The 17,386-nt window shown below is 39.4% G+C and overlaps 1 protein-coding gene across 1 annotated transcript in view; it reads left to right on the top strand.

The window, feature by feature from the left end:
* LOC138296694 (adhesion G protein-coupled receptor F5-like) overlaps positions 1-9,508 on the top strand; it is a 1,174,222-nt gene extending 1,164,714 nt beyond the window's left edge. The window contains exon 21 of the mRNA XM_069236066.1: positions 438-9,508. Within this exon, the coding sequence (XP_069092167.1) occupies positions 438-514 (77 nt within the window). The 3' untranslated portion in view covers positions 515-9,508. The remainder of the gene's footprint in view (positions 1-437) is intronic.
* Positions 9,509-17,386: the final 7,878 nt, after the last annotated feature.

Raw genomic sequence — 17,386 nt, forward strand, 5'->3', positions numbered from 1 at the left:
CCCAAGATCTGGAAAAAAGTACAACCGGAGGAAGATCCTTCTCCTACCTAGCAGCCCAGACATGGAACACACTTCCCCTCAAGCTCAGGCAGGCTGCATCGCTAAAGCAGTTCAGGAAGGACCTCAAGACCTGGCTCTTAACTAAGCAGCACACCTACATTCAGAACCTTGAGACCCTATGGGTGATTAGCCGCGTTTTACAAATCCTTGATTGATTGATTGACCCCCAGGCCACCCAACTGCACTGTAGATTTATTAGGTTGCAGCTCATTATCTTTAACTATCCCTAAGTGTCTTGAATATTTGACAACTTATTATTGACGCAAAATATCTAAACTAGAAAATGATGCATATAACTCTGCAATAAGAATCGTAGGTTGAAAGCTCTTGTTCCTATGTAACTATCTAAACTTTTATTTTGTTTTACTCTTTTGCAGGAGCCTATAATCTTTCTTCTGCTTTGCAGTCCCATTCAAGTGAAGAATCATCACATTCCTATTCAGTATTGCAGTGACAAGCAGACATGTATGGATATTTCTACTGAACGATGAAGAAGAATGTTTGATTAAATCCCTTACTGGACTATACAGCAACTTACCAACTTGATTAGGTTGAAGTTATTAAATAAATAGGAATTGTCAGATCGGACATTGGTTTCAAGTACTCCATGAAATAAGTTTATTGTACACATGCAGAGGGAAGCTTTAACAAATTGTACTATTGAGAGGACAACAGTTTCTTCAGAATGAAGGACTCATGGTCTTTTTGAATGAATCTCTGATTGCTGTGTTAGTGGATAAACCTCAAATCTTCTGTAGGCAGTGACACAACCAGTGAATGTTTACATTTCAATGGGTAACAAAAGCACATGGACAGCAGTGACCTTTGGACTATGTCAATTTCAGATCTAGACTTTACAGGTAGCCCAGACATCTGACAAAAACTTAGGAAAGTAAGGGCATATTTACTAATTTTCCATTTAAAGCAGGGCAGCAAGCATAGTTCCTGCTTTGCATGAAGGGGAGAGAACAGAACTACTCCTCATATATTTCTAAGATATAGAGCATTTCTGTTCTTTCCTTGCACTTGTGCATTGTGTGCTGCTTACCATCAACTCAGTCACTCTTGCACCATAGTGCAAAAGAGTGCCTGCATTAGGGGCAGGATTCTTTTGTGCAGAAAGGGATTCCTTCTGCACAATAGCAATCTTCTGAGTCATTTTCCCCTTTTTATGTGTGCTGTCTGGCAATACCAGGGAGAAAAGAAGTATTTCTCTTCCTTACACCTCACTGGGGAAGGCATAGCTTTTTGATGCATTCCCAGGTTTCCTAGCTTCAGTAAATCTGAGAATGTCTTAAAATCCATGGATGGATGCAGAGGAAAACCCATGTATCACCCATGGAACACACCCTACCTTGAAATGTAGTGCAATGCAGCACAAGCCACTGCGTTACAAAACATTTCTTTACAAAGCCTCGCAAGGTTAAGCAAATCACTCCTCGCATGGCTTTGTAAACATTACAGAAGCCATTGTGTTGTCCTTGCGTTGCCTTGCTCGACTCTAGGGCAACACAAACTCTTGTATCTGGGATGTAATCATTAGACATTGCTGCATATTAAATCCCCTGCATCTTTATCTTTGTTCTTGTGAGTTGCTGATCAGATCTTTAGATGTGGTAAAATTAATAATAGTTTTAAAATATTTGTTCAGATGCACAGGGGGAAGTCTGATTTAGCGTTTACCTCTCTGTCTGGATCAGATCTGGCACATATTGGCATTGATTTCAAAGGGGTGGTTCGCCATCTTCTCTTATTCTAATTACAGTTCCCCTGAAGTCATTTGAGAACTTAGAAGAGGTGCTTCAGTCTTTGACAAAGCCTATCTGCATTTAGGCTTTCAGTTACATCAGGTCATCATTGGGCAGCTCTAGTGAGACTTACGGGCACACCTTTGGCTTTGAAGATGAGAGTAGTTACAGCTGCTCTGTGAGTCATGATGCTGATAAATGTTTTTAAAAGGTGCCTCTCCTCCTTGATGAATATGTACTAAAACATATTAGTGACTATGGCAGCATCCTCTGCTAGCTCTCCTATCACACAGGCACAAGTAGAAAGTACTAACCCAGTCATTACACAATCTTCTCAAATCCATTGCCTTTAATAACTATAGAGAATGCAGGAACATATTTGTAGCTGGGGACAGATCACCAGGTGTTCACATCTTTAGAGGGCTGCAGTGCAAAACAGAAATTTCTTCACATTTATACACATTTCTGAAAATCATAACACCACTCTCTTTAACACCAGCAAACAACTGGCAATAACCAACTGTGTGCATTGACTGTTAAGTACTGAAATCAACAAGTCGTGCATTGGCATCATCTGCCAGACAACCATACTACAACATTGCATGTATGCGCTAAATGTAACTGTGTACTTCCCAAAGGCCAGAAACACATGGTGGCATTGTGTTTACAAGATGACTGTTTTACTCAGCAGCTGTTAGGAGAGATTGCAACAGCCATCAAGTACTCCTTCAGTAGGACAATGGGTTAACCCGCCCTTCTATTTCAGTGCTAAACATACCATGAAGTAAATTAGTTGAGAGGACATTATTGGAAAAAGTCTGTCATTTTTTTCTCTTCTCTATAAATGTATGGTCTTACCATGGTTCAACACAGCTCATCTCCATCACCAAAACCTTCCACTCAGGAGTCAGTTGGCAGCAGTCTGTGAACTAGCAGCCACAGTCCCAGCATGGTCCATGAGAGCTTCAAATTCCAGAGGTCTGGCTTTAACATGCAAAAAGATGCAAAACCATGCATGAACAAATGATGTTTCAGTTAGCCCGATGTAGTGATTTTGCCAGTGCTTCCTTGCTGTAAATCACATTTAAACATATAATTATAGAAACAGCTAAATTTCGTTTGCTTACTGTGGTCAGCTATATGGTATTACATTTAAGCAATATTATCCAAGTAGGAGGACACTCTGAAGTAGTTATTGAGGGGCAGAGGGACAAGGCCCAAAAAGATGAAGACCCCAATCTACCTCGGTCTGTAACTACCTCAGAGTGCCGTCACTCTATTGTATAATATTACTATTTTAAATGATACCTTTACAACTGGGAGTAAAAGTGCCTAAACTGTTTGTTCAACTATGTTTTTCATTGAACTATTTAAGTGAAAGATTAGGAGAAACTCACATCTTGGGTTTAATTTTGGTGATAAGACTCTGCCGTTTATGGCCCCATTAAAGTGTATAAAGTATATTGTAGTGAATGCCTGGTGTTGAACACACAGCAAATAGCCTACAGAAAGATAGTTGAAGATTTTACTCGCAATATCGATAATTTGTTGGTGTTATCATATAAACTTTAGGACTATGTAAAGTTTGAATGTGATTTGAACTTTTGAAAAATGCTGATCCTTTGCTGGGATCTGGAGAACCATATTTGAGAGAAGACAGCTTTCACAAGTTTCTCATGCAAACTATTAAAAGTGCCCATAAAAACTCAAATGAGAGCAAATTTTCTGTAAATTCACAAATATCTTCCCTATCCATGTGAGCTAAATGTCTGACAAGCTAAGTAAAGTGTGGATTTCCATCAGCATTTTGCCTGTGATTCCTCAGTGTCCTATTGCAGCTTCACCACAGAGATCCTTTTTTTATTTTTATTTTATATACCTCCATCTCAGCCTGCCATGGTGCCTGGGACTGACCATATAACGCCTGATAAAAAAGGAGAAATTGCTCTGAGGTATCACAGGGGTCAGTATAAATCAGCTCATCACTACTTCTTATTCTTGTATGTCATTGTTTGCCTTTCTATCTGAAATATGATGAGCTAAAACCTGACCTACCTGGTCTTCATACTCATATTGAGGGGTCTCATGTTTTGCATAGCTAGCTGCAACTTTCTCTTTCAGATTTCACCCAAAAAGAGACCGGTATTTGTCAGCTGCAGTTGAGCTTCCTGCTTTTCAGGGGTACCAATGCCAGCTAAGCTTAAGTTTCCAGCCATTGAATTTCCTGCCCCAGCTGCCTCAGCTCCCTTGAGGTATTTAAATTAGACCTGTAGATAAACTGATCCGTGGTCCCCTGAATATAAGTTTTCCTAGTATTCCAGACTACATGTGCAGGGCTGTGCCAATATTGATCCCAAAAAATTCCATACGGAAACTTACGATGAGTTTACAATAGTCAGTGTCATTCAAAACATATCATTATCCTCCACCACAGAGTTCTAAAGAAAAAATAGAGTTCCATATTCATGATATGGTGTTTTGCTTTCCTTCTCTTATCTTATGACTGAGCTTACAAAACGTCTCTGGAATGCACTTCTTAATATAAAGAAGACACTTATTATTATTATTACTTCACCACAAGGTTCCTGAAAGAGGAGATTAGTAGGTTGGAAGCACACGTTTAAAAGTAGTTGCAGCAATGAAAGCTAAATATATCAAAGTACTTCTCAATTGCACTGTACACAGCAAATACATGTGATTATGTTATAGCATAACTTCAAAGCAAAGAATAAAAGTCAAAATTGCATCACCGTAGGGCCTATCTCTGCTTGTCATCTTTCTTATGTCTTCAAGTTGATGACTCCTGTTCAACTGCGAGGAAGAGACTTTCCACCCAAACGGGAGCCAGGCAGTTGATGTCCGTTCCTGACTGAAGTCCTGGAGAATCTCCCCTCGCTGCTGCCCAGGGCCACTGTAAAAATCCTGGCCCCTTCCTCTCAGACCCGGGAAATAAAACAGGCCATTGGAGACTGGCCAGATCTCCTAAGCCTTTCCTCTTCCCAAGGCTGAGCAGAAATGAAAACACCAAATATACGCTCTCTCTTTCATGTTAGGGTTTTTGTGAATTCAATTTGAAAAACACAGCTTGGTCTACCATGTGGAAAAACACAGCTCATCTGCAATGTCTCAACTGCAATGTTTAACTCCACGTTAAAGCCAATAGGCAGCTAACCTAAATACCAAATGTAATGTCTAATGCCATGTTAAAGCCAATAGGCAGCTAAACTGAATACAGAATGTAATGTCTAATGCCATGTTAAAGCCAATAGGCAGCTAAAACTAAATACCAAATGTAATGTCTAATGCCACGTTAAAGCCAATAGGCAGCTAAACTGAATACAGAATGTAATGTCTAATGCCATGTTAAAGCCAATAGGCAGCTAAACTGAATACAGAATGTAATGTGCTCCTGATGAACATTGAACAACTAATATGCACATTGGTGAAACACAAAGTCATTGGTCAAACACAATTAATGGCATAACATATGGTAGGTCAGTTTTGGTACATCAGAATGTTGGAATAATATATGTATTTAAGAGAACCCAGTAAAAGAGTAATATAAAGGGTTTAATTTTTTTCATGGAAATCATGAGCAATTGAATTTATAACTTTTCCTACAGAGCTAGCAGAGTTAAATGATCATTGCAGTGTTAATACAGAAATAAAACCTGTTGGTTTCCTAACTGTGAGAGGAAGCATGTGTTTTATTCATTTTAAATATGTTTAAAAGGGGCTAAAAATAGTTAATGACAGAAATCCCTACCTTAGTCTAATATCCCTTTTCCACATCTTTTCACTTTCACTTGCTTAATATCACTTTAACTATAAAAAAAGTTACATTTTTATTAGGCATGGGAGTTTATTTTCAATCTTTCATTTGAGTGTATCAGAGTTGATGTCAGCTGAACTATTTAAAATGAATAAGTTTGAATTCCAATTGATATTTAAGCACTTCAAATGAGTTGCTGTTTAAACATTTGTTTTTGTCTTTTTAGTTTTGCCCACTTCCTCTTGCAAATAGTTGCATCCATCTGAATGAATATGAACTGGTTTCAAAATAGTTTTTACTGTGAGTTAAAGAAAGGGAAATGATAGAACAAATTTACAAATATATATTTATTTCCTATAAAAACGTTGCTGTTTATAATTGAGAAACCTTTGCCTTCAAGGTTAAGTAATTGAAACTTATTTTAAAATAAGTTACATTCTAATTGTAATAGAATGATCACATTTCTATTTTCAAACAATAAAAACTGCCATGGACTACCAAAACCTTCACAGACATAGGAAAATGTAAATATTTTATACAAACAAATACAATGGAATGTTTTGGAGACTAATTTGCTCCAGGCACATGTAGAAACAGAGATAAGAAAAATTTAATGTAAATATTCAGACTCAGAATTACTAATATTTGATGCAAGGCGATGAAGCAAAGTTCCTGCACTGCCTTGTGTCAAAGGTAGAGTGCAAAAGTGCTACATAGCTGCAAAGATATAGTCATTTTTCTCTCCTCTAGAGCGAGTTCAATTAGGGGTGCTGTGTGCCAGCACACACATGCAAGGCTGTGTGCATTCTCTAAACCATTGGTTTTGTACTACAAGGGGACCCTTGCAATACAGAAACAATCACAGAAGTCATTTCCCACTTTGTATCTGTGATGTACAAAGCAGCAAACATGAAAAGTAGAAAAAATAGGGAGAAATGACAATATTTTCCCTCATTACACCTGCCTCGAGGTGGCGCACGGTTTTGGCACAAAGCCATGTCTATGAATACTAGATAGTTATTTGAGTAAAAACCCATCGGCAGGTGCATGGGAATGCCCATGTGCCCCTCATGGAATGTCCCCTTGATGCAAAGTAGTGCAAAGTAGTACATAGCACCATTTTGATTCACTTTGGGGAAATGGTTTGCTTTGGAAAGTAAATGTCATCCCCAACACTTCATGCTGAATTTGCATCACTTTTGTTAGTGAATCTGTGCCTCAGACCTTTGCACCTGAAAAGTTAATGGTTTTAAAGTTGCCTTCATAAGCATTTTGTGTCCCAGCACAGACATAATCAGTGAAGGTGGTCAATTATCTAGGTTCACAAGCAACTGTCATGAAAAGAAGGCGCATGATGCTTTTCTCAGAAACTGGCTATGAATCATCTGGGCAGATATCAACCAGCATGATCCAATCAAAATACAGCATTTTGGTAGTGCACAGCTGCTTGGTTTACAACATTAGAAGCACCTCTTCTCACTTATGCTGAAACATATGCTGCTTTGTCAATTCACAAAAAATAATTGTATAAAACATTACAATTCACCATTTATCTCTATTTTGCACAAGTTTATCACCAACTTTAAAGGAAAATTAAATATGAATTATGACAAGCAAATAGTTCAGCCCTTAATTAGTGGCAATTGTGTTACTTACACAATAGGTGTAGCTAGGTATTTTCTGCATTTTTCACATATGTATCTAAAATGGGAACCAAAGCCAAATGTAACAATTTTTCAGATTTGAAAACTATTTCCTTCTAGCTTCTTCACAAAGTCCTTTTTCCTTTCACTAATACATCTATTGTTTATAGTAAATGTGCCTTGCCTGTCGTATAGGAAATATAAAAAGTTAAGACCATTTCTTGGGCCATTCAAGACTATAACCTGTAAGAATATTTTAAATACTTTTTTGTCTTTTGTGATCAAAATTTAGAACACTTTATAAAGATAGTACTGAAATATTTAAAATAATAAAATGCATAGTTTTGCACACACTTTCAACAATCTTACTTGATGTTTAATCAGAGCATCTTGGACTTCCACATGCCTAATCAATAAAAATACATATGAGTACAAATCTTTCCGAAAATATTTGTATTACAAACATGACATATTCTTAAACTGAACCAATTTGAAATGGTTAATAAAATTTGATGGGCTTTGTACCAATTCCCTTAAGACATTTTCATTGAACAAATCTACACGTTTATGTAAAATTGCATTGTAAAACATTTTATAATTCATAATAACTACAACTATCATATCAGAACTGCAATCAGTAAATTTGTCATAGGAGCAATGTGGAAAATTATTCTAACATCACCAGTGTTATGACCATATGAGTTTGTGCACAGGCTGACGCACAGGCATATGTGCACTCACTACTATAGTCTGTGTACATAACTGAAGGCATGTTCATCTCTCCTGACAGTGATATATCGGGAATAAGTCTAGACTCCTACTGTTTTGTTGTGTGCATAGGACAAAATGTAAATCCACCATAAAACTATACTATGAAAATAATATGATTATAAGGGTTGTTGTAGAGCACATACAGTCATTCTGTAGGTTTGATCTATGAATGCCAGGAACACTTATTCTAATCAAGTTCATCAGTGATATCATTCTAGATGACATAGTTCTTGTTATACACTGAAAATTTGCAAGACTGTAATTCAAAGAAAATTAGATTTTCCTGCAAGTGCAATGTCAATTTCTCCTCTATCTCAGTATCCCTCTCTGTAAATGAGTAATTTGTATGTTTCTGCTTAGAGAGTCAGAGAGGCTCAGTGGACCATCACCACATGCTGAACTGTTTTTTGTACCAGTATTTGTATTTGTATTTAATTATTTTTGCATTTATATGGTATTCACAAACAGAATCAAAGCAGTAAAAAATGCCATTGGACACATTGATTAACTCACTGTAGATTCCAGAAAAAGGCAATCCACTTACCACTACTTCTTCAGAAGTACTGGTTATTCATTATGTATTATTTCTGTGGAATACTTTATATAATGCTGTGGTGATAGTTTAGTATGAAGGCAAATAAATGTTTAAAATAGAGCCAATTCATATAATTCTTTACTCTCCCAATAGAAATAGTGTAACTCAACTTTCACATACAGAAACAGAACATCAAATGCCGCAGGAATGTGAGATGTATTAAATTATTTCAAAGTTATTTACAGGTAACAAATTAAATAAAAACAAATATGAAGTCACTCGAATTAGATATGTATTACAAATATGTTGGTGTTTCTATATTCTTCATCATCCAATTAAACATGTATTTAGCTCTTGGTGAATGTTTAATAGATAGGTGTATTCAGTATACGTCCAAATTAGGTATCTGCATGCATCCGTGTATAGATTTAAAGATTGTGTTTATGGACCTGAATGTAATCTACCTCTATGTATTTTGGGTTTATGACATTCAGTGAACATTATATGTGTAATTTTATTGTGTTGCTTTGGCAGTTAATTGTATTCAATGTTTAAATCTAAGCATTTGATTTATGGGTTTGGTTCACCATCATAATAAAATATCACTGATTTCTAGGTGTGTAGATAAAGGTGATTGTTATTGTCTCTCTGAAATTACGTATAGTGCTTTGAATAAGTGTGTATTGGGTTACATAGTTTGCAAACAAAAAATAAAGAAGGCATATTTTTAAATTAAATAATTCTCAAATAAATAAAAATCTGAGCATGTTAGACATTTTGGTTGGAAATGATGACAGTTATGTCTAAACATGGCCTGATTTTTTTATTATGTTGCATTGTTTTCTATAGCACCTGGATAAAAATACTGTATTCAGTATGTAAAAACATCACAGGTTTCACCAGTGTTATAATTTCCATAAATCCAAGAAGATGAAAGGATGGATTGACTGTTAAATGACAAAATAAAATACAATAACTACAAAAAGGTTTGCACTTTACAAAGGAAATAAAAATGGTATGTTATTTGTGAAGAGTGACTACACTCAAGAGTTTCCTGTAATGAATGTCAAGGGCATATTGCTAGAACATTGATAGTCTGTAGTAGGCCAAAGGTTCATGGGACATTCCGAAATGAGATCCCCATGCCAAGTGTATCTACCTTAGGGCCAAGGGGCATTTCACATTCCAGATGATTAGAGTAACCACACAATATACAGACACATGCAATCCATCCAGCAGTAAATGATGTACATGATGAGTGGTGATCCTGAAAATGTGACAAGAGGTCCACCTGCTTAGACATACATTTAACACCTTTGTCATAGTGCTTAGAGTTGAGAAAGGAACTGTCCCAGGAATTCATTGAAAGTAAGAGTAAAAATGCTGCATCCATTACTCATAGCATCCATTGACAGAAACATCACAATATGAAATAATAAAACAGAGGATATAGTAGAGAAAAAGCAGTACTATGTTTATCTAACCCAGAGTTACTATGAGAGTGATTCCAGCCATATGATACATTACACAACCCATTCTTTCCAAGTGTGGAACAATCATGGAATATTTTGATTGGAGTGAATATGTTTAATCTTCATACAGTGCCTCTATTCTGCCATGTAAAATGAGGACCACAGTTATAAATATGCTTAGGATGCCCTATTCATCCTATGTGCGCCATCATTTTTATCCAGGTTAAATCACTAAAACTAACCTATTTACTATATTAGTTTTGCATTGAGAACTGGTAACAAGAAAATTAGTCTGCACAATAAAGTCAGGAAAACTTTACCTGTTTTGTGGCCCAGCTTTGAAAACCCAGCAGAGGTAACTGCTTTGAAATCTGGTAATTGCTTTCTACAGACCAAATATTTGATTTACCCTTTTATGTGGAAGGGCTTTAATAGACAGTATCAGTCTGCTCTGTTTTTTTATTTGCATTGCTTTCTTTTATTTCATCAAAAAAGTTGATTTTAAGACCATGGTTGTCCCTTCTTCAGATCTGAGTGTATTGTAGTTGACAAATGATTAACTAGAATGTAGGTTCTAAAGAGAGGGAGACAAGAAACCTAACACCCTTGCTAACATTCTCCATCTAAATTGTTCCGGATCCTCTTACTTGATCAACTTCATCTTCCTACTTAGAAGAACTAAAATTGACTTAATTGTATCTACCTGAAAGCCCAAAAATTCCAACTGCCTTCTTGACTCCAAAAATGATTTCTCAATGACTATCATGAAACCCAGACTCTCCAACAAGTCTACAGTCATTCTGAAATGACTTTTCAACTCCACAGAATCCTGACACATAAGCAGAAAGTCATTGATCTCACCTTTCTCCCTCACCACTCGGCTGACCCTGGCCCCATTAATTTCCTAGTGAATCACAGTGGTGAAGCCACAACAAACAGAAGACACAGTAACTGATACAGACACTCTGCCCATATGGACCGGAGAAACCATTGATTATCCCTGTCCATGAGCACCATAAAACAAGCATCCTTTCGGTCGAACTTCACAAGCCAGTCATCTCAGTCCCCGCGTCCTCAGTAATATCTCTGAAAAGATGCAGTCCCTCCATATTGAAGGTCCAATAATATACAAAACAGTTTAGACCCTATAAATTACTAACTGGCCTCCATCCGTTGTCTTTCTTCTTTATCAAATAAAGAGAACTCACACATTTCCTGGTTTTCTCTGACATCTGAACAGTGGCACTTTTCATTTAATTTGCCCCACTTCAATACGCACAAAGAATACAGCTTAGCATTTTTAGGGCCATATTTATGAGCCCCTCGCACCACCGGAGCATCACTTTTTGTGATGCTCTGGTGGCACAATGCCCTGCGCCGTATTTACAAGGTGGCGTTAAGCCACTTTTTGTAGTTTAACGCCACCTTGTAAATATGACCCTTCGACACGCAGCCCTTTCCATGGTAGGGACATGCAATGGGTTTTGCTGTGGGCGGCCAAAGCAAGACCCATTGCATTTTGATGCTGCCTCAGATTTACGAGTTTTCGTAAACCTGAGAAAGTGCCAAAATCTAACGCTACCCCAGAGGTTAGCAAGGTGCATCAAGGAGGAATACTTTTATTCCTCATCGTTTTTTTCTTTTTCTATGTGTGCTGAATTCTGCAGCACACATAGAAAAAACAAAATGCTAGACATGATTTTTTATGTGTGGAAGGCGTCCCTTCCTGCACATAAACAATCATTTCAAAATGACACTTTGCAGCACAAACATATGTGCCAAATCACCTTTAGTGATTGTTTATGTGCAGGTAGGGACACCTTCCCACACATAAACAATCAAGCCCCTCAACACAGACATCCTTGCACAATAGTGCAAGGATGCCTGTGTAGGCACTAGGCAGCTCAATTTAGCGCCAGTGCAGAGGACAACACATGGGTGCGCCGTATTCAATTAAATACTGTGCATCCCTGAATTGTTAAAATGAGGGAGGGCGGCGCAGCCAATTTTGGGGCAGCGTCACGCTCCATCATTTTCCTTTAAATATGGGCCTTAGTTCCTTTAACTGAAAAAGCCCCTTCACAAACTGGATCTCATAACCTTTTATTGTTTTGAAAACCCGTGGATCACCTAAAAAATAATCTTTCATTGTCCTCCATCACCCTCACCCTTTCTCCCAACTTTCCATTTGAAAACAATTTATATCTTCAGTTATACCTTGGCCTGTCCTCAATTTGTGAATTTTATGCCTCCTTCCTGTTTCCTCTCTATGACATGTGCCCACTCTACTTCTTTGTGGGGAAAATTGTTTTGTTTGAAAACCATGGCATTTCCCTAGACCATACTGTTGTCCTTGCTACTTTGAGAAATCACCACCAGAGAATCATCCCCTTCATATGACCCTTTCAAAAATTCCACTGCCACCAAAAAACATGATTAATGAGCTCTGTACCTTATCAGGTTCATTTTACCATATTGTCCTCAAAAGAAAGCTTTTAAAGTCCTCAACTATCTCTATCTTTGCCAGATACCCTAACCTAGGGCTCATACGTATAACCACCACCTTGTGTTTCACTGAATTTAAATCAGCATTTGCATCCCCTAACACACATACCTTTTTGATTTAAACTGCACTGGAGATTGCTTGAGAGAGCTCTCTAAACCCTTTCTTTGATAAAAAATAGTTTACTTTCCTTTTGCATGATTAGAGACAATTTCACTAAAACCTTACTTGGATAAAATGTATTTAATTTCATTTTGCTTAGTTACACCAAATTTCTAGAAAACTATACAGAATTAAGCAAAATACCAATCTGGGATTTTGTCCTGTTTTGTAGTGTAAAATGTCTACTACAAACTGACACTCATGCCAAACATAAAACAAGGTTGCCTTTAAAGAGATAATACCACAGTAATTTACTGAAAGAAACTGACCACAGTCAGCATCTCCGAATGCCGGGTGCAAAAGCTTTCCACTTCCTCAAACGGGCATAAAGCATCACTTGAGGAGGAAGGAAACATCCGGCAATTTATTACTGATGCCACATTGTAAGTTTTGCTCACACTATTACCGCAAAAAACAATAGCAAAGTAGCAGGAACACAAAAGTGCACCCCAAAACAAACAAACCTGTTGAATGAAAAATGTGTTGCCTAAACTAGGAAACTCTTCTACATCCAGCCTTAAACTATAAACTATCCCACTTATCTATTACCTGGTCATAACATCCACACAAGAATGTTCATACAGCAAGAGATCATATTAACTGGACAATCTTCTTCTAGAAACAAGAGAAAATAGGGTACTCAGCGTTCATGGAGAAGCAACGAAGAAAGAAAACCATTGAGATGCTCAGCTGTTGTGTGGATTTGAGTGTTCTGGAATTGTAATTCTGTTGTGTTTTCAAAGAGCTACTTGCAGTTGCAATAACATCACTTATGCATAGCGTTAGCCTTCAGTTTTGACCTAAAATTTGTTTTCACAAAATGGATGTTGAAAGGTGCATTATGAAGATAAATTCAAATTTCACAATGGAATTCCCCTATTGGTTATATCCATTTAGTATAGCTCCACCTCTTTTCATACAGATCTGTTTGGCATTGACATTCTTTAAACACATATAGTACATACACAACCTACACATTTCAACTCTTTGAAGTAGAATCAATGAGATGTGCTTGGTACAATAAAGGAATAGTGGTGTTCACAGTCTTCACAGCCTTATTGAAATGACAGAGAACCAAAAACATACTGGAAATCAGCATCATGCAAGAGGTAGCTACATATATTCTGTGAACCACTCCCAGAAAATCCAGTGCCCGCACAATTCTGGTATAAATGAGGTCTCCTGTTCAGGAAGCTATCAATGAATTTGTGGAATCAACAATGATAAGAAAAAGAATAATATAAAACAAGAGAAACAGATAACTAAACTTAGAGCCCATTCACATCCTCTCTCAACTCAACTGCCCAGGGGTCTCCCAATGTGGCTGCATCAATATGTCACACTCATGCCCAAGGCACTGTAGATAACTGAGCTAATGTCAATTTAGCTGAAATGCTAGGAGACCATGTGAGAAAATATACCAATAACTGAACAGGTAGCAATTGTAGCATATAACTTGACTAAGCCAGCACTAGTTCGGTGTCATGTGGTGCTGCATAGTCAGCATCTGTGACATGTTCCGCTCTACGCAAATGGGTCAACATCTCTTCCCAGCTAGCAGATAGAGGATATTTACGCATGCCTATAGTATCCTCACATCGCAGTGCAACCCCCTCTGCCTCCACCCATATCAGAAAGGAGCGCCTCCAGGCCAGCAGCGACTGGGGTTCAGTGGCTTTCCACCTTTTAGTGATGAGTCGCTTGGCTGTCAGAAGTCCCAAGTCCAGGAATCTTGTGGATGCTTTTCGCTTTTTGGTTCTCAGGAAGAGACCCAGGAGATAGGAGCTGTAATCTAACTGCGATGGACTTGATGTGTATTGTGATAGGGATGATGTGACTCCATTACAATAAATGCTTAAGGAAGGACAAGACCAGAACATGTGAACGAAGTCTGCCCCAATTAAGTTGCAGTGAGGGCAGTCAGCGTCTACACGATTAAAGTATTTGTTAATGCGAGCTTGCGTAAGATAAGCTCTGTGAAGTATATAAAATTGAATAAGGCGGAATCTGGAATTGCGGGGGACATTAGTACGGCTGGATAGTGCAATTGACCAAGCGGCTTCAGTGGAGGGTCCCATTAGATCACCCTCCCAATTGGCACACAAAGCAGTGTGGGTATTCAGTGTAAGTGCTCTAAGAGCTTCAGTGAACCACCGAATCAGGTGTCTACCTTGCCCTTGTATGTATTGCACTAGTAAGTGTGTGGGGTGCTCAGATGTCATGTTTCCCCATCTGCGCGATAGCGCCATCTGCAATGAATTGTACAGGAGAAACTGCCCAGGTGGCAGCCCTGTCTCCGCCGAGAGCTCACCGAACCGGATCAGCCCACCCTTGCTATATAGATCACCGAGAGTGTGCAGGCCAGCTGCGTGCCAAGGTCCCAGTTCAGCAGCGGTTGTGAGACGCACACTGCATTGCATACCCAGCAAGACCAAAGCTTGTGCATAGGGAATGGTGTCACCTGTGAGGGGCAGAGACCTACGGTAACAAAGGTGAGCTACATTCAGCAGTAGTTCTGTAGGGGACTGTGAAGTTGTAATGGGTGGAAGAGATGCAGAATCCGGGTCAACGTCCATGGCGGGGAATGGGTTGCCCGGTCGGCAAGTTGAAGGCCTGCAAGCCAACGCACCACCCACTGAAGCTGAGAGGCCAGGTAATAATGTTCCATATTTGGCACCGAGAGGCCACCTTGGGTCAGGGGTAAGTAGAGTTTTTTAACGCCACTCTGCAACGACCTTTGTTCAGGATAAATCCCACATTCTAGGTTACAATTCACGGAAGAAGCCGGCTGGAACATATCAGGGCAAATTAGAGAAGTAGTATAGGAGGCGAGGAAACACCACCATTTTCAGGAGGGTGATTCTGCCGGCTATCGAAAGTGGCAGTGTTTGCCAGAAGGTCATCTGAGATCGGATGGAGGACACTGATCTGCAAAGATTTCCATCGTGAAGATCCCTCTCCTTATGAATGATCTGTATGCCCAAATAATGGAACGTCCTGGGTTGCCAGTGGACATCAGTTCCGGAAAGTCGCAGTCCCGGGTCTGGCAGTCCCAGATCAAAGGGGAAGAGGCACGATTTCACCCAATTAACACGCAGACCGGAGAGTGTGGCGAAACGGTGCAGGATGGCTACAATGTTGGGAGGGACATTACCAATGTCTCCAAGATACAGAAGAAGATCATCTGCATATAAAGATATGGTGTGTAGGCCATATCCCAATGGGATGATCCATGCCCCTCCGGCCCTGTGGAATTCCACAGCCAGAGGCTCCATCGCCAGAGAAAACAGCAATGGAGAGAGGGGGCAGCCCTGTCTAGTACCTCTGTCCACCTCTATTGGGTCAGATGATTCTGCCAACCTTAACCCTGGACCGAGGCTGGGTGTACAGCTTTTGGACCATGTGTAGGAGCTGTGGGCCGACCCCAAATCGGCGCAGCGACTCAAACAGATAAGACCATTCCAAGGAATCAAAAGCCTTCTCCAGGTCAAGCACTAGACATCCGGCGTGAGGGCAATCCTGCGTTGAGTATTTCATGACTCTGAATAGGCGCCTGATATTGTGTGAGGTGTCCCGTGCTGGTACAAAGCTGTTCTGGTCTGAGTGCACTAGTTGCGGGACCAGAGGTGCCAAATGCATTGCCAGAACCTTGGCCAGGATTTTGTAGTCAGTATTGAGCATTGCTAGTGGCCTGTAGGAGCCCAGCTCAGATGGGTCTTTTCCCGGCTTAGAGAGCGACACCAGCAGCGCCTCACGCTGCAAAGCTGGTAGGGATGCCTCCTGCAGTGCTTGCTCATAAAGACAGAGAAGACAACGTGCGAGCGTTGCAGAGAAAGTCTTGTAAAAATCAGATGGGAGGCCATCCAGGCCTGGGGTTTTGCCTGATGATAAGGCTCATTTACAATAAATCACTTCAGCCACTTTGGTCAAGTCGCTCTCAATAGACCTCTGCAAGTTCCACTGTGTGCCCATACAATGACCTCTGATGAAGACCTTAAATGCCTCCCATTCAACTAGTCCAGAGGATGCCCAGCCCATATTATGTTCAAAGTATTCAGGAAGTGCCTTGTCTAGCAATGCCCTAAAAGCTCCAACCTCCAAGACCTCTGGGCAGAGTTGCCAATTGGGGATACTGGGGCGAGATGCGTCCCATCCCAGTTGTAGAAGCTGTGGATTGTGATCCAAGTGAGTACGGCCCAAATAGTCGGACCACAGTATTGCAGGATATAAGTTAGTTGTACATATCTGTAGGAGGCTGGCCTGGCTTATAGTGGGTACATTGTGGTACTTACACCTCGTCCCAGGTCCAGTTATCCCTTATTAGTAGATTAGTAGTGTTCTAGCAGCTTAGGCTGATAGAGGTAGCTATAGCAGAGCAGCTTAGGCTGAACTAGGAGACATGCAAAGCTTCTACTATACCACTTATATCACTTTGCACTATATCATAAGAAACACAATACTCAGAGTTACTAAAAATAAAGGTACTTTATTTTAGTGACAATATGCCAAAAGTATCTCAGAACTCCCTTAGGAGGTAAGTAATATACACAAAATATACACACAAACCAAAATCAGGTAAGTAGACAGTTAGGAAAGTAGTGCAAACACTGTAGAACACAATAGAATGCAATAGGAGACAATAGACCTAGGGGCAACACAAACCATATACTCCAAAAGTGGAATGCGAACCACAAATGGACCTCAGGCCTAGTGTAGTGTG

This window comes from Pleurodeles waltl, chromosome 5 (assembly GCF_031143425.1).
Source record: "Pleurodeles waltl isolate 20211129_DDA chromosome 5, aPleWal1.hap1.20221129, whole genome shotgun sequence".
Classification (NCBI taxonomy): Eukaryota; Metazoa; Chordata; class Amphibia; order Caudata; family Salamandridae; genus Pleurodeles; species Pleurodeles waltl.